This window comes from Meleagris gallopavo, chromosome Z (assembly GCF_000146605.3).
Source record: "Meleagris gallopavo isolate NT-WF06-2002-E0010 breed Aviagen turkey brand Nicholas breeding stock chromosome Z, Turkey_5.1, whole genome shotgun sequence".
NCBI lineage: Eukaryota > Metazoa > Chordata > Aves > Galliformes > Phasianidae > Meleagris > Meleagris gallopavo.
This window is the reverse complement of record NC_015041.2, coordinates 56,930,533-56,955,660: the sequence shown is the minus strand read 5'-3', so window position 1 is coordinate 56,955,660 and position 25,128 is coordinate 56,930,533. Positions and strand designations below refer to the sequence as shown.

General features: G+C 35.8%; 1 protein-coding gene across 1 annotated transcript in view; it reads right to left on the bottom strand.

Annotated features, from left to right (window-relative positions):
* Positions 1-25,128, bottom strand: part of SSBP2 (single stranded DNA binding protein 2) — a 162,624-nt gene that overhangs the window by 20,459 nt on the left and 117,037 nt on the right. The window contains exons 6-10 of the mRNA XM_031557442.1: positions 14,851-14,910; positions 11,596-11,662; positions 11,247-11,317; positions 7,400-7,467; positions 1,280-1,328 (exon numbers count right to left, since the gene is read on the bottom strand). Of these exons, the coding sequence (XP_031413302.1) occupies positions 1,280-1,328; positions 7,400-7,467; positions 11,247-11,317; positions 11,596-11,662; positions 14,851-14,910 (315 nt within the window). The remainder of the gene's footprint in view (positions 1-1,279; positions 1,329-7,399; positions 7,468-11,246; positions 11,318-11,595; positions 11,663-14,850; positions 14,911-25,128) is intronic.

Below are 25,128 nucleotides of genomic sequence, written 5' to 3'. Positions count from 1 at the left end.
GCTTGATTAAAATCTGGACCACAGGAGGAAAGAGACTCTTGTTTTGTTCACCCTAGAAGCTACTCATTTTATTTCTCAGCATTATTCTTTCTTCTTTCTTTTTGAAAGACAGTGTTCTAATTTCATGTAAAATTCAACTATGGTATTTGTTACACAGGGTATCTTCAGAAATCCAGTTGGTTATAAATAACCCAATTCTCTTCTTTATGCAACACTCTTTTCAATGATTCACTCTTAAGGAACGTGCAGCAGTGCCATTATAGGAGGACGAGGTAAGAAGAAACTGAATTGACAAAAGATACATTATTTGTAGAATAAGCATCTTACATCAGCGTGAATAACTTATAATCCAACATATATTATTACACATATTTATTACTGAACTTCTCTATTAATTTTGTAGAGGAAGTATTTCAACCACCCATTGAAAAATATCCTATTTTAGTTGAGTCCATGCAAAAGAAAGCTGAGGAAGAGTTTCAGCTCTTTCTTTCTGCAATTGTCTTTCAGTATAGTTAAAAATTCAAAACTGAGAACAGAAAGAATCAGTCCATTCTATTAAACAAAATTTATCCCACGGCAAGTGCTGAAAAGGGATATATTTTTACACTAATGATATACGACTGTTGAATGAAAATGAAACTCTGCCTTTGTGTTTTCTGAGGAAATAGCAGACACTGTTGCTCACATGGGATACCTTACTGACCTCCTCTTCCTTCAAGCTGCTATAAGACTATCTCATTTTGTAGTTTTAGCAACAAAATTCAACACACTGTACTCCTTGTTACAAAAAGCCTATAAAAAATGGTTGATTTCTGCTATTTGACATTCCCTAGTTAACGGGAGCAAACGTCCTTTTGTTATATGAAATACGTGAGCAGACATTAAGCTCTATCTGCCCAAGCTTTAATTTCTGTAGAGCCTGCAGGCCAGATAGCTTTGCCCTAACTCTTCCTACTTAAACTAAAGGAAGTGAGAATGTATTTTAAACATCCTCCATGGTAACATTCATCTTCAGGAGGGTCTGTAACTGATATGGAGATGTAGGGCTGCTGTGTGATCATGGAAAGAGCTAGATATTCACAGGTCACTGACTTCTCTGTTAAGATATGCTCATCACTGTACCTAATCTGCAATAGGATTAGCAGGAAAAAACAGAACGTATGCGCAGCACTTTAATTGGTGAATGAAGTAGATTGTGTTTTTCTTCCTGGAGTACTGATGAGAAATAATTCCCTGAATGTAAAATGATATTTAATACATTTAAATATTTACTTACGGAATTGGCATTAGTTGGATTTGGCCAAGGTCTACCACCCCCTGGGCCCCTGTAATAGAAAATGAAAGATGAGACACAGAACAATTCTCTTTCCTAGACCCATTTGGAGGAAGCTAATATTTCAAAGTAACTTATTACCAGAATAAGTCATGAGATGGCTTTTTTCAAATTACATTACAGTGTGATTATCAACTATACCAAGTTACACTGTTGCAGCAAAGCTCGCACTGTTGCACAACCTTCTTCACTTTATCAGTTTATGAGCTGATGAAAAATTGCTTATAACTACTGCCCTGTCATTTACAATTCAGACACCTTGGGTCCTAACTCATTCCGTGCACATGTGCTTTTCAGGACACTACTGGTAACATACCCTTTGCCTAGCACCTTTTACTAACATTTTTATGTTTGTAGGAAATATCACACATTCCACAATAATCTTGCTACTATAATGACCAAGGAAGAAAAGTTCTAAAATGTAAGTGCAATCTCAATCATCAGAACTGTACTCTTGATAATGTAATGAAGTAGCTCCCTGAAAAACTGTGGATACATGTATTGAGTATTGCTGTATAATTCTGCATGTATAATACAGTTTCATTAGCAGTAGTGTTCTCCTTAAAAAAGTTTTGGCAACAAATACATTTTACGAAAAGAAGCCAGAGAAAATTAGCTACTCTAATACGTATCTGAGAAACATACATAGTACATATCTATATCATAATGTAAAATAGTGTATATATTCATTAAAAAACGAAAGCTTGCCATTTTATACATATAATTTAAACGTATCTAAATAAGCACCTACAAACACAATGCTACTTTACTAAGGATACATTATTTCCACAGACATATCAGAAACACAAAATTTGTCATAAACCAAGCAAAATGGAAATTTCAGACTTCTCAGACATTCTTGTTACACTTGGCTCAAGTAGCATATCTATGACTAAGTAGCAGCTTCCTCGCAGGAGGTAAAAGAGTGTAACATGCCAAAGAAGTCTTTGATAAAGCTCATTCAGACTAAACATCAGGCTGATGCTAACAGCAGAGTGGAATGGAAAAAGGAAAAAGGAAAACTTTCCAGCACCTTTTTTCTCACAACTCTTGCTGTTCTTTTGAGTTTCTTATTCTTAGCTGAGATCAGAGAAATGCTTTGGTGGATAGACATCGTCTTGAGGGTACTAAACCATAGTCTTGAGTTGTCTTGAGGAAACTAAACCATATGGGAGGCAAAATCTCTATGTGTACAGTCATAATATATGAAAAATCATAATTATCCCTGGAAACATTAAGAATTCCTAGTTATTTATAAATAAGACAAAATCACTATCTGTGAAGGCCCCGACAACTGAAAGGCATAGCAGATGACAAAGCCTTTGCATTTAAAATGGCATTTTGGCCTCATTAGCTTTAGAAAGGGGACATTAGCAACCACAGCTTATGAGACTTGGGAGAATTGTTCAAATAAAGAAAAGTAAATTTTATAAATGAGTTTGGGAAGTATTTTAAAGTTTTACAAAACTAAAAACTATTAAGTTGTTATGTTGCCTGAGGGATTTAATATAAAATTTATTTTTTATTGCATTGTTGGCAAGACTATCAGAAAGAAATTACTTCAAACCACCAACAGAAATAAATCAAGTGAAAATTAAAAGAATCACTCCATTTAGAGCTGCTGACATTTTCAGGTGGTTGGAAAACAGAAATGTAGGAGAGGATCTTCTTGCTGAAACACTCCCCCCACCAAAGAGGAAGATATTTTTAAATGGTCCTTCCATGAAAAGTGTAACTCCACCACCCCAGCAGCTCTCCCCAGTCACCTCATGCAGCACATTCAGAGAGGCTTTTAGCAATGGCCTGCAGCCGCCTTCTAGCCAGGAAATGGACTCACTGCCCCAACCAAGCAATGTCTGATACTAGTGGACTTTTCAGATACAGTACTCAGGTCGAATATTCAGCAATTTCTCCTCTGCTAATAATTACATCAGAAATATTGGATCTTCTGCTTTTGCTTTTCATTTTTTCTTTTCTGAAATGTCACATGCTGCGTGTGGTTCATTGGCACAACTCTTCATGAGAAACCAGCAGCATTCGGAACAGCACCAGAAGTCTGTGTTCACCATAAAACCCTACATGTGTTTTGTGTAAGACAAGAATGGCCTGCAAAAAACATCAAGTGAATGGCAGCCGTGATGATACTGATGGTTACTGCAAAGTACAGAGATACGAAAAAGCTGGCTCAGGTACATGTTCGGGTTAGCCATGGCAACAGGCAAATTCAGGTGGGCTTTATGAGGAGACTGGGAAACCAGATCCTTTCCATGTCACAGTATCTCTGGCGAGTGCACAAGTTTTAAACTAAGCCCACAATAATGCCTGTGCTATCCTGCAGGCTGCACTGCTGCTGCTTCCAGAGAGGAAACTCACCTTTCATCTACACAGCTGTTGGAATTTGCAGATTTACTGGAAGTCAAGGACAGCTCTAAGTACAGACTTAGAAAATGCTGTAACAGATTCTGCTTGAAAGCCATATGGTTTATCCAGAGCATAATGTTGTTAGCTTATAAAACACACAAAAAGACTACCTGGATTTTTTATTTTTATTTTTATTTTTTTTCTGAAGCAATGCAAGCTTTTTTTTTTCCCCCTCTTTTCTTTACTTTTAAAGTTAGATAATTATTAATGTTCCACTTCCAAAATAAGAGTAATTTACGAGGCTAATCCACTGCTATCCCTAATTTCAGTTGCAATCTAAAGGTTAATCTTGTACCCTTGATCATAAAGTTTCATATCTCAGTTTTCTAACAGGAAAATACATTCCATCAAGAATTAAACCTCTAGATACAAGTTTGGGAACTGCAGTTAAAAAATAAAATCACATTTTTTTTCTTTTCAGGCATGACGGAGATATTGTTAGCACTTGAACAGAACTGCGGGTCACACCAACCATTAAAAAGTGCCAGAAAAATGTAACAATGCTCCCTGAAATTTGCCATTTTGGTCCTAAAGAAAGCATTTTTTCCACAAAGGAAAAAAATATTATTAAAAATGGCTCCACTGATTTTCAGCCTAAAAACTTATAGCTAAAATAAAATTATTTTGAAAAAGACATAGGATATGTATCAGCTGTTTCAAGTAATCTAGTATGCATTAGTTATGATGAAGCAAGGAATTATTTAGCAGTGCTACATATAAGGAGTACATGCTCATGGAGCGAAATACTGTCTATGAGCTCTCAGGCTGGTTGCTGCTGCTTTTGACAATAAAGAACACTTTCTCGTTGATAGAAATGTAAAATTATATTTGGCAGATATTCTGCTCTTAGCCAGAGCAGCTTCCTTTGAAGCTTTCCCAGGAGAAAAAGCTGGATTTTAAAATGGCATCTGCTTTTGTAGAATGCATGCTTTTATATTTTAACTTGCCAGAAATCAAAAAACATTGAATACAGCAGTGCAGAATTTTAATGTACGATATGGCTATGTGAAGACACATGTAAGTTAACATAAGGCAACAGTTTTATATATAGCTATCCTCTTCCCTAGAAATGTAAGTAGATGAGATGATTTACACTGTTCTTCCTTAGTGCTGTGCCTTAGGTAATAGAGATGTGTAAGGAGTAAAACAGAATGAGCTCAACACACGTGCTGCTGCCTGTAGGTCATCTGCAGATTCTCTATCTGGTTCTGAACTAGACTGGACATGACAACTCTTTACTGTGGCTGCAGGGTAATGGCAAACCTGACAGCAGCAACTTTACAGTAAGAAATGAACGCAGTGTCTTGGAAATACCATTAAAAGAAGCCCACATCACAGTAATGTCTCTGATCCTTGTATCAGTGTACGTCAATCCAGCTGATGACTAAAAAGTGTAATTGGTTTGATAGTAAAAAACACCAAAAACATTTATGTAGTAAAACATGCATTAATGAAATTCCAGATGTCTCCAATTCAGCATGGACATATTTCAATATATACTAGAGCATAACACTCCTGTACAAGCACTCTGGACTCCCTTATGCCTTCAGCATGCACTATAATAAGCAGATGGACAGCAGGTTGTCTTATTCAAAACCAAAGTGCTCTGTCCCACTTCCAGCTGAGCTGGAGGAAAGATGAACTTGTAAGAAATGTAGAGGAGTGTCGTAAATGCATGACAAATCAAAGAGACAGCTATGGTTACATGCTTCATAACTGTTGTTTTACTTTGTGCTCTTCTCAGAATATCAACCAAAGTTCTTCAACTTGTGGTATCCAATTCAGTGGGACAGACAAATTCAAAAGTCAATGCATTCCTCACATTTCTGATTTAAAAGAACATGACCTACATATGTTTACTGACTTGACACAAGATGAAGCTTGCTTATGAAATGTTGCGATATGGAAATGTCAGTATTTCAACCCATAACCATCTTGTCCTAGAAAGGGATAGACAAAGAGTTCTTTCTGTCATCCAGAATCCCATTTATTTTTCTTCGGTAAACTTTTGTTTATGTGGATAAGTGTTGTTAAAATGCCTTATCTGTCCTCAGTTTTATTCCTAGAACATTTAATTTTAGGAAGTTACGTTTTCTTTTCATAAAAATCTCTCTCTCTTGCGTGCTTATACTCTCATTGAATTTCATTTATTGCCTACCCTTGGAAGGTTCCTATAATTCTCTCTAATATATCATGTATACGACAGAGTAATATCCAACTTCAGAATTTATTTTATTTGCTTTGAGAAGTCAAAGCATGTCTGGGATCTGAAGAAATTAGGGGCAAGATGGATTAAATACTTTTCCTTAATGATATTATTTCAATAACTCTTTTTCAAGTGTGGAACTTTTCACTTTTAATGCAAATTCCCATCTTTCTTTCATTTATGTCTCCCCCCAAAAAAAGAAGAAATAGGAACCTAAGATGTAACAAACATATGTCCTGGCTGTGTTCTCAGCGTCCATCTGCTGGAAAGTCATTCTTGGAAGACAAAGATGTAAAAGGAATAACAAAATAAATTGTTCTCTGATTTGGATTGTTGAATCACTTTTGTGTCTTGATACGCTGGCTGCCATGCTGCCTTCTGCAACTACTCCAGGGATGGCAAAGTTCTTGTTATGAGAACATGTAGTAACTTAAGTAGAAGCAGGGCCAAGATAAAAGAATGATCATGCAGTTTCTTGTCTGTATTCTCCTAGTAGTAATTATAGTAGCCTCTTAAAAGTTTTGTATCTCCTATGAAATAAATCTAAATAAAACAAAGAGCATCTTACTTTTTTTAGGCTTACTGATCATTCAAACAACTCCATACAGCCAAAGATTTATGTGAAGTGCAGAAGATTCCTCACTTTGAGTCACTTGTTCTGTTAAAATCCATAGTTTAAATCTAGTTCACTTAAGAAAAAGTAATTTTACATATGAAATTGTTCTACGTGCTTAAGAGGGGGAGCTGGCTACAGGTGTAAAATGAATAATCCACTCCAAAGACAAACTCCATGCCTAGAATAATTCAGTAAAGCTCAACAGAACTCAGCTGACATTAATTTTTACTAAATAGGAATCCAGCCTCAGAAGAACATAGAAATACTGGAAAACTTACACTCATATCTGTAAATCTGTTCCATCTGTTAAGAGTGAAAATAAATGTAGCCATGGAAATAAAAGCAGAAACAGAGAATCATCCACATTTATTTCAAAAAGTTGTTTTGTTGTGGGTTTGGGTTTTTTTAAATGAAGAGGGTTTGTTTTTTGTTTTTTGTTTTTTGCTAAAATTATGCATTATTTTGCAGAAAAGAATCATACTTTTACCAATCTTTACCAAAAGAAAATTAAAAACACAAAAGATCATAATGCATACAAGGACAAATTGGTGGCTCTACTGACAAAATATTTTCGGTATTTTTACTTTGGCCTGTGAAAGAAACTCATTATTTTTATAGACCTGAAAGGACAGCAAATGAGCCTGAAAAAGATACATGCAGAACAAGGAAGCTGCTGTGGGTTTTTATAATTGCAGTTATTAGACATCAAAGCATGTTACTTATCAAAGCATGTTCTCCCTTAACTTATGTAATCCAAATGTCACTTCTACAATGAAATAATGATTTTTCTAAACATTGTAAGGTTTATCATTGTGCTTACATGTTCATTCCAGGCATCCCCGGGCCACCTAAAGCATTCAGTGGGGGTCTCATTGCACCTCCATAGTTCTGCAATGATAACCAAGGGTCAGACTACCACAAAACAAAAAAACAAAACCAAAGAGGAGGGGGAAAGAAAGGACAGCAGGTTAATGATATCCCTATATAACTGCTGACTGGATAGGCCAGTGTAATTCATTCTTTCAGGAGTTTCCATTGTTGACTTAAAAAAATAATATTGTTATCCCCAAGGACAAAGAATTACACGTACTATTCAAATAGAAATATACTAAGAATACTTAAAATTGTTACAAGAGGAATTATTTACATATAGAGAAGTCAAGTCAATGTCCAGAGGAACAACTTTTATAACATATTCAGCTTTTAAATCAAAGAAGCTCATTCAAAATTAGAAACCTGGACTTAGATTCTGAGATTTCTACATTACAGAATTTAAATAAAATTTCTTTTGTGACATTTTGTTAGGGTATCAATAAATTCTGGTAAGAAATTACACCATACGATATCACTTCACAATAACATACAGCATAACCATCTCATTTCTCTTCAAATCAATCAATTCAAAATGTGAGCAAGAAAAAAATTACTTAATATGATAATGAATGTCATAGCAATGCCAAAAAATGAATTGTCTAATGCCTATGAAATCAGAGCTATGCTGTGATAATGACAAAAGCCTAACAATTGTACTGTTTTATATGAAAAACTAAACCGTACCTATTTTAATTCAGATGAATACAAGCAGAACAGTCTATCATCACAACTCACGTTCCTAATATACTTTGTGGTCTGTGTTGACTTTTCTTATTTTTTTTAAACTTTTTTTTTCTGATATTGCAAAGGAATGGAAAACATAATATTCTCTAAAATGAACAGTACTGACTTATACATACTGGCTCTGCGTTTCAGAAGGTAGAGAGACAAACAACTTATTTTAAAAAATCAAAGTTGTTGTCTATTTTCCAATAAATATATTAATATGCTTTAAATTGGTGTATATTATACTAACTACAAAATCTACATAACATAGCCTTATGGGTATTCTCCATGTCAGCCTAATTCACAAAGCATGTAAACATGATGTCATGAATACATGAGAAAAATCCAACAGTATTCAAAGTATTGGTCCAGTGCTATTCACATGTTAAGTGACCTAGATATCTAGAATTGATATAGAATTGGGAGAAGAGGTCCCATGCCCCAAACAGATACCCCAAGTGTATAATTTCCCTCACTGTTAGACACTCCTGAAAGTGTATGATACAGAAGTTTGCAAGAACACATCCAGAGGCTGAAAACAGGGGTCATTTTCCAGATCTACTCTAAGATCCAACAGTGCCATCTGAAGATAGTACTAGCCATAGCTGCTGGACATCAATCATTACTCATTTCTTAAATTTGTGTGCAGCTGACAGATCAATTGGTGTGCATGCTCAGGCAAAAATCAGCCAGACTAACTCAAACCTCTTATTTAACCAAGCTACCCCAGATAATTTTGCCTGAACCACTCCTCTGTCAGAACTGTAGGCAGGAACTAATGAGTAGTCAAAGCAGATGGTTACAGTAACATCATCAGATAGTACTAGTGGATGTGGAAGAAAACATAGGCTAACTGTAACAAAACAATTGTTTCATATCTATTTTATTTCATTTTCCAATCTTGATCTGGAGGGCTGAGCCATTCGTCCCTTTTAGGCTATCTCCCATCTCTATTTTAGTATAGGAACCATTTTTGTAGGACAGAATTAAAGACCATTATGGAATACTGAGGACTGGAATTTTTTCTAATCAAATGTACTTCCAACTCTAATTACTGCTAATTCTAATCAAATGTACTCTTTCGTCCTAAAATAAGAGCACTTTCATTAAGTCTACTAATACACACATTCCTTCAGCTGCAGCTATGCTCTCTGTCCTAATTTGATCCTTACAGGTTTTTACTTAAAGTCACCACCACCTCTGTTTATCTCATATTGGATTGTTCATAAAAGGACTCTCTAACATCAGGTGGTCAAAATGAGATAAATGAGTCTAGACTTTTAAATATTTAAGATAATCTATTTACTTTTTACTTGAATGTATGAAAGACACATTGTAAGCTCACCAGTAACTTTGAGGGACTAGGAGTAAGTAGTCTATCACAGTGTGCACTGTGTACATTGTCCAGTTGGTATAACCAAGGCTTGAAAAAAACTCAACCTAATTCTCTGAAGCTTTTCATAGATTCAAGCACTTGTAACACTGCTTTTAGCTTCATGGTATTTAGTTTGGAACAGTGTAGAATCATAAAACACGAAATGCTGAGCTGCCTGTGCAGCAAGGTAGAACAGAGCCTTACACTCTGGGTACACCAAGGCCAAATTTACAGCACTGTAGCAAGAGATCTTTAAAAACAAGTTTGAGAGACAAAATTCAGTTCGGTTTTAGAACTGTTTTCCGAGATGATTCTAAAAGCAATACACAAAGATGATCCATTTACAGAAGAAAATTATTTGCAAGTTTAAAGTTGTGTAAATAAACAATGTTTTCCCCACTTTAAGGGGATGTTTAGCGAAAGAAAGAAGAATTTTACAAATGCTGCATTTTAAGAGACAGCAAAAATGAAAAAAAAAAAATAACCACCCTTATAAAAACTGGCATGAGATTTGCCTGCTGTGTGACTCATGGTGCTGCATACAGTATCAGCTCAATCTCATCTGGCAGCACTGCAAAGCTTCTCTTTCTACCTGCCAAACACAAGTGGTAAATAAACTTCAATGCTATACAAGAAACAACAAATTTATTTAATAAGAGTTTGTTGGTCACACAACAGACGTCGCATAGAACCACACAACTGGTTTCTACCAATAGGACCCAAAAATGTAAAGGCAGTTATGAACAGATTTGAAAGGCAAGGCTACTTAATCACTTAAAATTCAGTTTCTATTCCAATGAAAAAATAAATCACTAGAGAGATTATCTAAATTGAGAAGTAAAAATGGTAAGTATGAAAAGAAAATACTGGCAACGGGGTACAAAACACAACTACCTAAATTTTCCCTCACCAAGAATGCTAACAAAACACACAAAGTAATCTTTAGGATTAATCTTTCAAGTATACATCACAGCTGATGTATTTGCCTATCTTAGTTTATTATTAAAATGTAATGCCAACAAATACTGGTTCTACACTTATGAGAAAAGCACCAATATACAATTATGAACAGATCAGCACCTTGGAGAAGATGAACTCTTACAATCCAAGATTGCTTTCCTCCTTGGGATCAAAGCTGGAGAGTTGTTTATGATTGATACGCGGCAGAAAAAGAAGCATGAACTCCTAATTTTACATTAAAATGTCTTTGAAACTAACAAATAATCTATCTCCATAGTGGTTAAAGAAAATCTTATCACTTTTCCTTTCACTACAGTTTGCCTGAGTAATATTGTAGTACTACGTAGTACTGTGAGATGAACTTTACATTCCTTGATGGCATAATATAATAGGTTGAGAGAATGAGGAAACTCTTCCTTGACACTCAGACTCCTTACAAATCCTATCTTTTAAAGTATACACTGGATGAAGGAAAAATGTAACTTTCCTGAAATAAGTGACTTAAGGAATTCCTTCTAATTTCAAATCTTTAAAGTGTGACTTTTGAATTTTAGATTTTATAAAGCTGTAAATCAGAATTAATTTTTAGAATTGATAAAATTTATTTTTAAATGGTATTTTAAGAACAACTCCTAGTACATTCTATCTTCAACCTATGCAACACTGGAATCAAAGTAATTAAGTATAAATACAGATCTATCAATAAAAATAGGTATTTATTTGTAGAATGTACCTGTGGTCCTAAAGGAACCATTCCTCTTGGAGGAGTCATTCTCTGCATAGGTCCACCCATGTTTGGATGCCCTGGAAATAAAATTATGTAGTTTAAAAAGCTATGTGAAATACAGACACCTTCCAAATCAACTTTAATTAACCATTCTACTGGGAGGTGTTCCTGACTATAGCAGGGTGGTTGGAACGAGGTGATCTTAAAGGTCTTTCCCAACCCAATACATCCTATGACTCTATGACTCCTTCTAAATTAAGAACAAAAAAGCTACAGTAAACTTTGAAACACTGACCAAAGGATGCCAGCTTGAGAAAATGTTACATTACACGGTCCAAATATTTATTTCATTCACCTTGCTGCCGTGTTGGGTCCATCCCGCTAGGCAATAATGGCTGACTTCCTGGGACACCTCCAAGTGCCTGCAGGCATAGAAATCGTATTACAAGAACATAATACACTGAAATGTATGGTAAATAGATAATATTTTGGTTTTAATTCTTAGATGTTTCTTCTGAGTCAAGAGTAACACATTAGAGTTAACACTCTTAAACATCCCTACTGAATGTCCTGAATGCCCAACTAAATGTCCAGTATGTCCAACAACCGCATCTATAGATTTGTATCGACAAACTCTTGCACTTCTTCAAATTATAATAAATAATCTCCAAAACAGATCCTCATCTGATTTGCTTCTTTTCTCCAATTCTTCCTTTGCTTTAGCTCACCTTTCTTTAATGTCAAATCATTGCCTATTTCTTGGTTACATGGCAATTTATCCTAAGTGTATGTTATTACAGTTTTCCCTTTTAATAGTAATTTTAACATCTTGTTTTTAGAGGCCCCAGTGTGGACACCATGATTTCTTCTAAGAGTGAGCTGTAACTACACCAGTTGGTTTCAGTACTCAAAGGGTTAGGCAAAGCAGGGCTGTGATGTGGGAGATGGATATTTCTACCTGCCTCCCCCTTGAGGAGCACTAGCTTATTACTCATCTACAGGATATAACAACAGTCACAACACTTGCTCCTATAGCTTGCCTTCATGTCTGAAGAAAAATTGTAGTGTTACTTCACCTCTGGAACAAATCAAGTGTGTTTTTATTTTTATGTCCCTCTTACAGTAACCGATTCAAGATTAAGGCTAATTTCTACAATCTCTTAGCTACAGTTTAGTCAGCTAGAATCAATTTTTTATGAAAGGATCTTTGCAGCTGATTCACCAAGTGTCATTTAAAATTCCAAAACAACAATACTTTTTCATTAAAATGTGTCTGGAATGAATAATTCTCGTGCTAAGAAAATAATCTACTAAGGCAGCATAGGTAACTGCTTACTGAGGGAACGGATAAGCTACTGCTTATCTGAAAATGCTGTGGTGGTTTTGGGTACACACAAAAGGGAATTTATCTGTAAATATTTTATAGTTTATTTCCAAAGAAGGAAGTTCAAAATTAAGATGCACATTATCATCTTAGTTTAGCACCAGGTTAAAAGGTATTCTACTGTAATATTACAGAATAAACACATCATCTGTTAAATTCTGTAAATCATTTAAAACTGAGTTTTGCATTTACTTCTGTGGCTTGATTGTCCTAAGGACAGTTGTAAGAAGAAGACATGAAATACATAGAGAAGCATCAAATACTCCCATAAAGTAAGAACTGGTCAACTCTGCTCAAGATACCAGACAAATAAGGATGAGCTGCTGCAACATTTGACTGATACTTGGCTCATGTGGTCATTACGATTTCTTGCCAATGCACCAGGGGACTCTTCAACAACATAGAGTGTGCCAGCACAGCATGGGCAATGCCAAGAGCAAATACACTTGCAGGGCTGGAATTTGAAGGTATGATGGAGACCTGGAAACATCCTGGGGGTACTTTGTGGATGCAGTATTTACAAATGCTTCTCATCATGGGGCCCAGATCCAGCTCATGTACCCCAACACAGGATTGGAAGTGCTGGGAATGCACGTTCCATGTCACACCTCCCTGTACAAAATACAAACTTTACGTTGAGGGATGTAGGTATAGGTGTGGTGAAGGTTTAACATCAGAGTAAACTCTGACAAATATCAGATAATCTATCTCCTTGTAACCCAAGTGTTGGCCTTAAAGTAGTTCACTGCTTTCAGTGGTAGCCTTAAGGTCCCTTAAAATCGAGCAGTTGTGCTAAGAGCAGTAATTCATGAATGCAGCATAATGTAAATGAATTGCAAAAGCTGTAATTCATGAATGTTATCTTGCAATCCCGTGAAAATGCAGTGTGCAGACAAAAACGCTTCTGAAAGCTGTAGTTTGGCAGCAATTTCACAGCATTCACAACACCCAGGTTCTACTTGCCATATTTGCACAGTTCAGAAACACAGAAACAAAAGAATAATGGACATCCAACACTGGTGTACTCCTGGCTGGGACGTTAGTGAAAGCTGGAAAACTCTGGAAGACATTTTGAACTGCATTACAATATAATTTAACTGTTGATAGCCTTTAACAAAGTACTCTGGATGCATTTCACTGCACTTGCATTGTCCTTTGATGTTCCACATCAGCATTGTCACACATTTCCCTTGTGAAAAAGTAGCTATGTTATAGATCACCAACATTTGATCTAAAGAAATCTTGCAAGCTAAAATGTCCCCAATTCACTAAAATTTGGTGTTCAATTTCATGACAATATTGTGCCAATGGTCAAGAAAACATTTTAACACACAATTACAGAAAAGTTGAGCTCTGGTAATAACAAAGACAGTCCTGGAAGCCTAGGTTGCACAAAATGATATTCTAGCTTGCCCATCAACCTTTCTAAATCTTGCAAATAACACAGTTTTTCTTAGAGCTCTGTCTCCTTCTCTATTAACATATCAATTGCTGACATTCACTTTCTCCTCTTCTAACTGCACTAAAAAAATAGAAATACTATCTCCTTCCAGAACCATCTTTTCACAGACCGGCCCATAAAGGTCTCTGCTGATGAACAACAGCTCATTACTTGTTGCTGTTAAACTAGCACTCATATTCTCCGGTGGAGATAAGAAAAAAGTAGTAATCTGATGCTTTTATAAAGTCTTCAGAGTGCTTATAAAAGGCACAGAACATTTGACAATAGCTGCTTCTCACCAATCATCTCCTGTTTACTGTGGAGTAAATACATTTCCTTGTTACTGCAATACTTTACACATCCAACAAAGAGGAACAAGTGATGCACTGTGTGTAGATTGAAGTAAAGCAATTCTAAGAGCTACCTGCATAATGTGTTTAGGAAAGCTCAGAGAACATAACAGTGACGGAGATACACTGCCTTCAACCTGGGCAAACAGCACAGCCTGGCTGAGGTTAACATGTCTCTCTCTCTCTAAAAGGCCACTATTCTCTCTCTGCAGAGAGACTAAGAGCACAATAAATTTTGAGGTATACACAGTAATTAAACAAAGGAAGGTGAGCCAGCAGTGGCATGATGTGTCTATTAATGGTCAGACAAAATGGAGTGGAGAGGGACAGACAGTTTTGTGTGCCAGACATTGATGGCATTCAGGACAAAGCACCCTGCACCCAGAATTGCAACATGACCTGGATCACAGCTGTGCAGGAGATATAAATTCTTACCTGGTTGGGTATTCTTAAAGGTGGCCTTGGACCTCCAGGGTACCGAGGGGACATGAAAGGCTACGAAAAAAGAAATACTGCTAAATAATTCAACTTTGATTGAGTCACTGGATGCATGGCTTCTGCCACGCTCAGACTTTAGACATCCATCTTAAATACTTCCACAGAGCATGCAGTAGATTATTGCACAACCTTTAGCAGGGCTAAGTAAATTTAGAGATTTTCACTGAATGTGTCTACCAAGATACATTATTTAAAGTTTTTGTTACAACTATTGTGAATGCAGAATATAAACAATTTAATGCTTTAACCGTGAAGAATAAGCCAGTTAGCTCATGTTATCACACATCTAATCTCTTCATTGCAGGAATGAGACAGATAACCCTGGAACACAAAAGCAAAATGTTCTTGGAAGAGTCAAGAGCCAGGTACCAGCATAATGATTCACAAGTAATTTCCCCTCACTTTTTCATTACAATGCAGTGAAATATCATACAGGACTTCACCTGTGAGGGCACAGATGTGTTCATGCCACAAGCTTCCACAACTTCATTGGTCTATGTGAACCATACTAAATCAATGTATCAACTCCTCTCATCCCTCCACTCACAACTCCATAGTCATTACAACTTTTCTTCTGTCAAAACCACAGATACACTAATCCTGTGTTCTAAGCTTCTAGTGGCTTTTGGCTTATAGCGTACTACTTCACAGCCCAGAAATAAAGTCAGTCCCTTAAACTCAGACCATAAATAAATGATAAACAAATGGCACTACAAGCAAATATACTTAACATCTCTACTTACTCCATCTCAAAGTGTGACAGTAATCTAGAAGTCTAAAAAGCAGGGAGATTACCAAGAAAAAGGCACAAACATCTGACTGAACAGACAATGAAGAGGATCATTTTGGCATGCAGAAGTAATTATAACTCTAGAAGAAAATGAGGAGCTAAAAGTGTGTGCTCTTGATTGTGAAGACAGGGACAAAAATGACTGATTTCTTCAAGAGCTGGAGAAAAAGTATTTATATAAGGTGTCTTCTCAAATCTTCCAATAATACACTACTTATTCTCTCCTATGCCAAAATTGTCAGGCACTTGGAAAGCAAAAACTTTCTTTCATAACAAGAGTTTATTTCTGTTCATGACCCAGCCTAGTAGTCATCGGAGAGAAGAGAGGGATGAAAGACACAAGTCGCAAAGCACAAGCCAGGAGAAATTTCTTCTGACAAATGAGTTACTGAACAAACTCAATCCAAGGGGTCTCTTGGATGAGAAACTAATACACCTAAACAGGAATTATCTAGTCAGCTTTAGCTAATGACCACTTGCAGGCCACACAAACCCCCATGTTCAACATCATTTCACGAATGAATGACATGTTTGAGCTGTCATCAGCTGTGCTCTGTAATAAAATACAATGCTAGTGATCATCACTATCACCAATGAATGCAGTAATAGTAGCAAGACTAGCAGAATAGTTGTAATTGTTGCTAATAATTAGCAATGGTAATTTTCCTATGACCTGTAGGAAAAAAGTCAACTGAACTTTTCATGTTGGGGTCAGATGAAAATTCTAATAACCATCTACACAAACAGGCTTGAAATAGACACCAGAAAGTGATTTTAAATACAGATAGTTTACCAGTTGGAGAAGAAAGCTTGAACAGCAATTGTGAAAAGTTTGCATTAATAAAAAAGACACTTGAAATGTGCTAAAGAGAAGGTTTCTTTGTGCATTCTTATCTGTTGGTGAGATTCCACAATGGGAAAGAAATAGAAAAAACTGCTCTGCTTTAGTGAAGGCTGTAAACACAAGGATCCTTGAAAGTGTGTGATGAAATTAAAATTTCAAGAATTTCCTTACAGGTGAACCAATTGCATTCTCTGGCGTGAAGCAATTTTAGTGACCGTGTCACATTTGGCTCACTCTGTATATTCAGAGAATGATATCTCACAGTTTATTAATATTTGTAAAATGGAAATCAGGAACATCTCACACGTCAACCATACAATGTAAAATCACATGATCAATATTAGTGCATAATAATGTATTTGTTAGTCACAGAACAACTTCTCTCTTCCAGATTTCCTTTAAGGCAGGAGGGATACTTGCTTGTCCCCTGTCTTACCAACAGGTTTACTTTCCTGTTCACTGTATACAAATATCTAAAAAATCAGTTTTTGTATAGAACCTAAATTTTATAACATGTGCTAAAACAGATATTAACTCAAACTTTACTTTGCACAACATGACTCACACTGTCACTAATGCATAAGTTAGAATCCTCATACTCTGGTTTGCTGCATCCCTGAGGTCAGTAGCTGTTTCAGGTATTTCAGATATTTGAGTTAGTCTGCACACATATGTCTCAAGTCTATTTAATAAAAATCACACAAATTACACATAAGATTTTTCTCTGAAATAATATAATGAATACCCATAGGAGCCTCTTTGATACAACTCTGTCTTACAGGAAGTTTTATTTGCTGTAAATATTAATGCACGTATGTATTTCTCTTAAGTATTATTTGTGGAAATATTTAAACCTTCTCCCATTCTTTCAGTATCTCAATCTAAGAAAAGCAATGAAATTTCAGACAATTTTTATAGTCCTTGATTTTTCACGGATATGAACACTGCACACAAAGAACATTATATTCCATGGGCATGGAAATAAATAAAAAACTGGTAAGTACAAATAGTATTTTGGTGAATGTACGTGCCAAAGAAGTACCATGTAAGATTACAGAAAATGGTGAAATATTAATGTCAAAGACAATTCTAAAATATCTTACACCATTTCAGATGAGCATTTAGTATTAAAAGCTACCAGAAAAATTATAAAATTCACCAAAAGAAAAAATAAACTAATTTTTGTATTAGTTGTTAACTTTTGTCTGCTCCATTATTAATGTCATGTTTGCCAATAAAGAGTTCTACCAAGACATATCAAGACATGAAAGAAATTCTGCCAAATGCTTTATGGAAAAATAATTAAAGATAAATAGCTATTCTCTACATTAGGAGCAATTTTTTTAAAGTCTGACACACACAAGACATCACTAAGATATTCTGAAAGACAAGTAATCAAGCAGCAGGCACTTTCTGTCATATGTACTGTTTTGCTACATTTTTTGTAATTAGGAGAAACAGTCTCTTGTTTTATTCTATTGTTCAGACCTGCTGACTATGGTTTATGGAGAAACAACACTGGACTTTGTTTCTAAAAGTTAGCAGCATTCTCCTTTGCCAGCTCTTTGATTCTCTTCCCTCAGAGATGTTGCAGCATATATATCCGTATATATAGGTAATGAGCCCAATGCATGTGCACTGATTTGAAAACAGTGACCACAGATTTAAATTGGTCAATGTGATGCTTATCATTTGAAGACAAATGCAATTTATGTTGCACTAACTTTAGCTTCTTTAGCTTCCTACCTGATGGTAGGAAGGGCCAAAAGACATTACTTCCTAGAGCCCTCCCTATGCAGAAGGATGCAGAAACACGAGGAATATCACAGCCAGATCTTATTTAATATAAGAAAAACCTTGAGCAGTGTATTAGAACATACAACCTCTTAAGAAGCTGATCTGCCTGGGGAAAAAGGATATTACTAGAGTGGTTCAATTCAACAGTAATTTCCAGATTCTGCAATGGCTCGATTGTTTCCAGTGACTAGTGCAGCCTTCAAGTCGCTTGAATCCACAACAGAGACATTACACTGAGTACAAGGAGGTACAAACAATGCCTTCACACATTACCCAAAGCTACAATTAACTCTCAAACAGTTCAGGAACTGGCACACAACTTCAGAAATAAGAAAAGCAAGAGCAACAACAACAATAACAAAAAGAGTTCAGCCCAACCCAAAAGAATATGAAGAAAATAAAATGCTAGACAGGTATGTCTGATCCAAGCCACAACTGAGAAGACAGCCCTTGATGGAGGTGCTACCAGCATTGGAAATGTGTCACACAAGTTATAATAATATCAGAAAAGTAAAGCAAATGTTTTTAAAGATCAGCTTACTAAACACATCTGCAAACACCAGTATATTGTTACTACTGCAGTCAGATATAAAATTTATTAATTTGGTATCACAATATCGCTTTGCAGGCTATTGTCAAGTAGCTGAGACCAAAGGAATAGAAAAAGAAAATTCCACTAAACTGAGTGAAAACAAAATGTGATGGGAGAAATTTTTCATTTAATCACCAGAGGACATACATTCATCAACTTAAAGAAATGCTAAAAAAGAAGAGAGAATAACATTTTTTTAACTTGAGTGTGCATAAGTGTGTGTGAATGTACAATGTAAAGATCTTGTAAAACACAAGGGAATCAACAGATAATAGATGTCTTGCAGGGAAGTTAACTGATGTTGAAGCTTCAGTTAGTAGTTCTCATGGTCCACATTCTTGTTCTGATATTTGGGAAAAATGATTTCATAAAAAAATGTCCACAGGGAAGCTGATGACATAAGAGCATGGAAGCTAGCATGTTTCTGTGCCAGTTATACAATTTTCACTCTTGTTTTTTTCATTGTTTAGGTGACTTTACAATATGATGCACTTCAGTTTACTTGTACCTAAAACCAGTGGAATAAACAATAATAAGTTAAAAGATAAAACCTCAATAAGCAGCACAGGTTTCAATAAATTTACTTTTCTTTAAATTTACCTCCCTTCCCAACATGGCTAAACTATCAACAACTGTGTATTGTTTGACATAAATTACAAATTACTCAAGAATCCACATTATATTTCATTTCCTATTCGTTGCTTAATGAGGTTGAATTTACTGTATGTATTATAATAACTATATGCATTCCAATATTACATGATATTCCACACCTTGTAAAACTGCATAGTACAATTTTGTGCGACAAACAAATGTACACGAGGAAAAACAAGTAAATGCAGTTCAAAAAGAATTACAGCAGTTCCTAGGCATGAGCAACGATGAGGTTGTGTGCATCAGCTAACAGTAAAAATATCAAGGAGCAAAATGACAGCAAAGAAGACAAGGGCTGTTTCTCTGAGGAGAGTAAAATGGAATGAGCAGTGCTTGAACAGGAGAACTTGTTTACAACATATGAAAAAGAAAACCAGCACTTTTTAAATTAGGCTAGCATAAAATAACAACACTCCTGCAGATTCACATTAACATCTTCCTAACTTGGTGTATCAAGCCCTTCCTCTTCCATCAGCCCAGCAGGTTGCTAATGGACGGTGGGAAGAAGAGGATATGTTTCTAAGCTACATCCAGATCTGGAAGAGGATGTTATGCCCTGCTCTTGCTGCACTTGTTTTGGCTTAGGAGAGCAGAGGGATGGGTTCTGCTTGCATCAAAACCTGAAGGCAAACCTCCGCAAGGCTTGCCAAGGCCATTTCTTACACGCACACTTCCAAAAGCAAACAAAAACTTCTTATTAGGATGCAGTTTTTTTATCACCAAATTTAGTAGTTTCCTTAGATTGTGAGTCTCAGCATCCCAAGAGGCTGCTGATATTCCCAGCTAGAGAATGCCTCGTTATGAGATAAGAAGAGCACATTACAAATTTAAGAATACAAGGTGAAACACGGTTTTTAGCACTTGGTATAAAAAGGATAGAAATTATTTAATTAATTTGCATAACTCAGTCACTGTAATCAGCACAAACTCTAAATTGTACTTACACTGGAAGCTGAAATGGAACCACAGCCTTTGTGCCCTTGCTCTGATGAATTATTTTAAAATAACTGCACTTCTACAAGTGAAGAGCAGGTATACTTAGAGGGTCCAAATTACTGGCATAATGATTATAAAATAGGTATGAATTCTCATAAAGAGCAAATCTCTTTACTTAAAAAGTTGAAGTTCTAAATATTTGTTCTCTGCTCCTCCACTCAAAACAAACAAACAAACAAACAAACAAACAACAAAAAAACACAACTATCAAATTATATATTGTGTTGCTAAAAATAGGATTCATATTTTCTTTTTTTTTTGCCAAATTCCATTTCTGTTGAAAATGACCAGTATTATTTAACTATTTATAATCTAAATGGTATCAAATAAGACTTGATGATTCTGTTTACTTTTTAAATTATACTATTGGTACAGAAGAATGATTAGGAAGTAACATTTTAATATATCTTCTTAGGATTCCCATATTCTGTAGAATAAGTTGGTTAGAGGTACTTTACAACTTTCACTGGTGTAATGGTTTCTGTTATAAAATACATGGTTTTGCGTTTAAAGAATACAATGATAAACCATTAAATATGTGTGAATGGAATGTATCCAAGTTACTTTCCAATTTGTATATTTTAATTTAGTTTCCTTTGCATTTTTTGTGGACCTCCTCATTAGCAATCACAGTCACCATAGCATATAAGACACTCACAATTAACACACTGTAATTCCAACTAGGACTATTACTAAATTAGCCCTTACAATGACACTCTTGTGCTGGCACAGTCTGCTGATAAGCATAAACATGTTAACTGATCCTCTAAGAAACTCAGACAAGCTATCATTCAGTTCTTAACAGAAATTATTTTCCTATTCAACTGCATTTTGCTGTTAATTTTTACAAATCCTCTTGTCCTCCTTTGCCCCCCAAAAGGCTGACACAGTGTCAGAGGTCTTTTTATTCTGCTGTAGTATTTTAGAGCTTAAATTTGGGTTACACACTGCATATCTTGTACACTACAAGTATAAATCAAAAGAATTTTTTTAATCTACACTACTTCAGATAAAATTGTATAACCTCAGCAAAAGACAGGATGAAAACAGCAAAAGATGCAGGCATTTTCTGATGTTGAAAATAATTTTCATGACCAAGTTCTTCTATATGCGTCAGATAAAGATCCCCGTAAAAATCCTTCCCATATTTATGGTTTTCTAAAAGCAGCATTACATAGTCTGACAACTTACAAATGGCAACAATAAGACCTCTATGTTTCCACATTTAAGTTTCTAAAAGCCATAACCAGAACAATACTTGCATTTCAAACAAAATGAATGCATCATTCCCAGCCAAGAAGGACTCATTCCACCATATGAAAGAATACTGCAATACTTTGAATATATATAATTTGCATACTCCACATAGAAAAAAGAGAATCAAAACTTCAAAAAAAAAAAAAAAATTCCTTTTGTTCTTAGCTAAACATTTCTCTATGATCTGAACAGCAGGACCTGCCTCCTAGCCAGGCTATTCCCCCAGAAATTACTGAGAAAATAAATATCATTCATTTTGATGATAGATGATCTTCAGGAAATGTACTGTTAATACATCTGCCTCACTTTGTGAAGAATATCATTATTTTTTGCTCACAAAGACTGAACAAGTGAGAGAGAAAAAAGATAAATTATGCATATGATATATAAAGGAAATTATCAAGAAATGTATATTTTAAGATGGTTGCCATTTGCATTTTAAACCATGTTAACAATTTTTACTTCAGTTTTTATTAAATAAAAATACTACAAAAACAAAATATTTTGAATGTGATTTAAGCTGAAACTGACAGGTCAAGCATGACCTTTTTAAAACAAATAAACTGTGCTTTTACAATTCAGACATCCACACAGCTCACAAAGCTTGAGATTTTGCTTAAGTTCAGTGAGCCTGCTTGTCACCCCTAACTATGAATTACAATCAACTTTTTAGAACAGTTTTGAAAATGACAAAGAGTTTATTACTCCCACTGTTATTTCTTTATAAATACATTGTTTTGAGGTTAAATGCATTACCTTCCCCTAAGAACTTTGGTCTAAACCCAGGTAGCTCATACCTGGTGACAGCAGAATGGAACAACCTCAGCAAGAAGATGCACGACATATAAATGTAAACCCTCCCCTTTTCATACACTTCAAGCAGCAAATAGAGCATCAGTTTGGATGGACGGTCAGCACACTTTCATTTATGACATTTACTTTGAGAACAGGGAACATGAATGTTCAAGATCAAGATGCCAGAAGTCCAGAGCAGACCTCCGAGAAAATAACTTACGCCTAACTCTCCCTTCCCTCCCTAATCCATGGCTAGCACTGGGTCTGCTTAAACTATGCGTATGGATGGGGAGGAGGGGAAGTGTGGACTCAAAGCTTATTTAGCTACTCAGGCTGAGCAGTTTTAATTTGTTCTAGCAGTTACATGCAGCAAAACCATTACCACAACTGGAATTGTGGTAATGGAAGATAATACCACAAGATGGAATTATCAAAACCAGCAGATGTCAGACCTTCATCTTTTTAGAAGTTGGCTTTCTTTCTATAATATAGAGAAAGCAAGTGAAAAAAAGGAACATATATGAACTACCCTGAGACCTTCTTAGATGCTAATCCCCTCCCCTCCCACACAGACTAGGAGGTCAAATTAATTTTTAAAATATTTTAAGATGTAATGTGATACTGGCAAGGGCAAAAATGCACATACTCCTATTCTGCAATGAAGAGACATACTCATAAATTTCACGCAGTGACGTGGGTGGATGCATTTGCAAACAACCCAAATTGCAGATACAAGAAATCTTTCTTCACTAACTTCATTTATATAGACTCACAGAAAAAAAAGTCCCTTAAAAATGTGCTTTCCTATTTTCAAAGCTTGTCAAGGCCTAGCAAGCCTGCTAGCCTTACTCACAAGCTATATTTGCAGCTCTGAAGATGAGTAATTGACTCGCAGTAATGGCTTGTAGTCCATGTTGCTTTCCATACTTCTTCATTCTATCCATCCTTCTCAAGGATGGTGCTTTAACTTTTCAATTCCTCATCTGCAGTTGTCTCACTTGTTCAAATGGAATTGAGGTGGGTTATGAACATGCAGAAAGCAGAGCTAACTTTAGTCACAATAAAGTTCATTTATAATTATGTGTACATTTTCGTTACAAAATGCTTCACAGCCTTAGAAACTTTTGGTTTCTTTATGCAGTCTTAATAATAAATAGCTCCTTGCTTTAGTAAGCAAAAATAAAGGTCTGCATGTGTCATATATAGCTTCATTTATGCCATTCACCAGGAAGCAGAAAATCAGAATTGAGAAATATGGAAAAGCTGATTGGCTCGGTCTTTCACCAGAAGCCAATAGAGGGCAGGCTGCAGATTTGGCACGGAGGAGAACATAAGATTCTGAACTACCATCCATAAGTTGCTGTCTGTGAAAAAGCTTATAATTGCTCTCAAAGATCAATTGCTCTCAGAAAGACAGGCAATGCCAAAAAAGTGGGGAAAACATGAGGACCAGCAGTGAAAGATAAGTGACTAAGCGGGATGTTAAGTAAGTGAGGCCGTCCAAAGGAAAATTCAGAGGGGGGTTAAAAACATGGTAGTCCCTGCAAAATCAGGAAATTATATGAGAACTAGGGAGAAGGCAATAGCTGAAACAGTGGGATTTAAAGAGAAACAGGACATTTTAAAATGCATGTAGATGCTCATTATGGACCTAATCAGACTGAGAGGCATCTGTATGTTTTAACTCTCACCATGTAATGGAGCATCACAAATTTGGAATCTTCATTCCTTGCAAAAACAATGACCCACTGGTGAACAATTCACAGAAACAAAAGAGCCACTCCAACGTGGCTTTGAAGGCACTCTGGAGAATTTCTCCTTCCTCATCTTCCTTGCTGCTGGATGCACACCCAAATTAGCGGTCTGGGAGGATACTGCGCATGCCTGAAGGGCCAGCACAGAAGACAATGTACCCAGCAGACCTCAGGCAGATAACCTGTGCTAAATGTCTGCAAAGGCTGAGAGAACTTGTAAGGGGACAGTCAGAGCTCCTAGCTGCCTTTCAGTCAGAACCATATGTATTCAGCTGAATACAGGAGACCTTGCTGGCCACCAATTTTTAAAAAGGAGCAGATGTTTTATAGCCTTACACAACGGCTTAAAAAAAAAAAACAAACAAAACATTTTATCTTTTCATATAAATAATTCATTATTTATGTTTCAAAAAGCGAAGAAGTGTGTGTTACCCACTTTCAAGCCAACAATTATTTTTTGTTATTTTCACTACTTACATTTAATTTAAATTCATTAAACTCATTTTTAGACAGCAAATAATAATGCAAGTCAGAAAGAGAAATGGAAAAGTTCTTATGCTCATGTGCTCTACTGTAACATGCTCTCCAAAAGCATTAGGTCAACTCTACCAAAGCAAAACAAGGCTAAAAATAACATTTTAGGACATGTATTAAGATAAAATTGCACCAATACAGGCTGGGGGATGAGCTGCTGGAGAGGAGCTCTGCAGAGAGGGACCTGGGCGTCCTGGTGGAC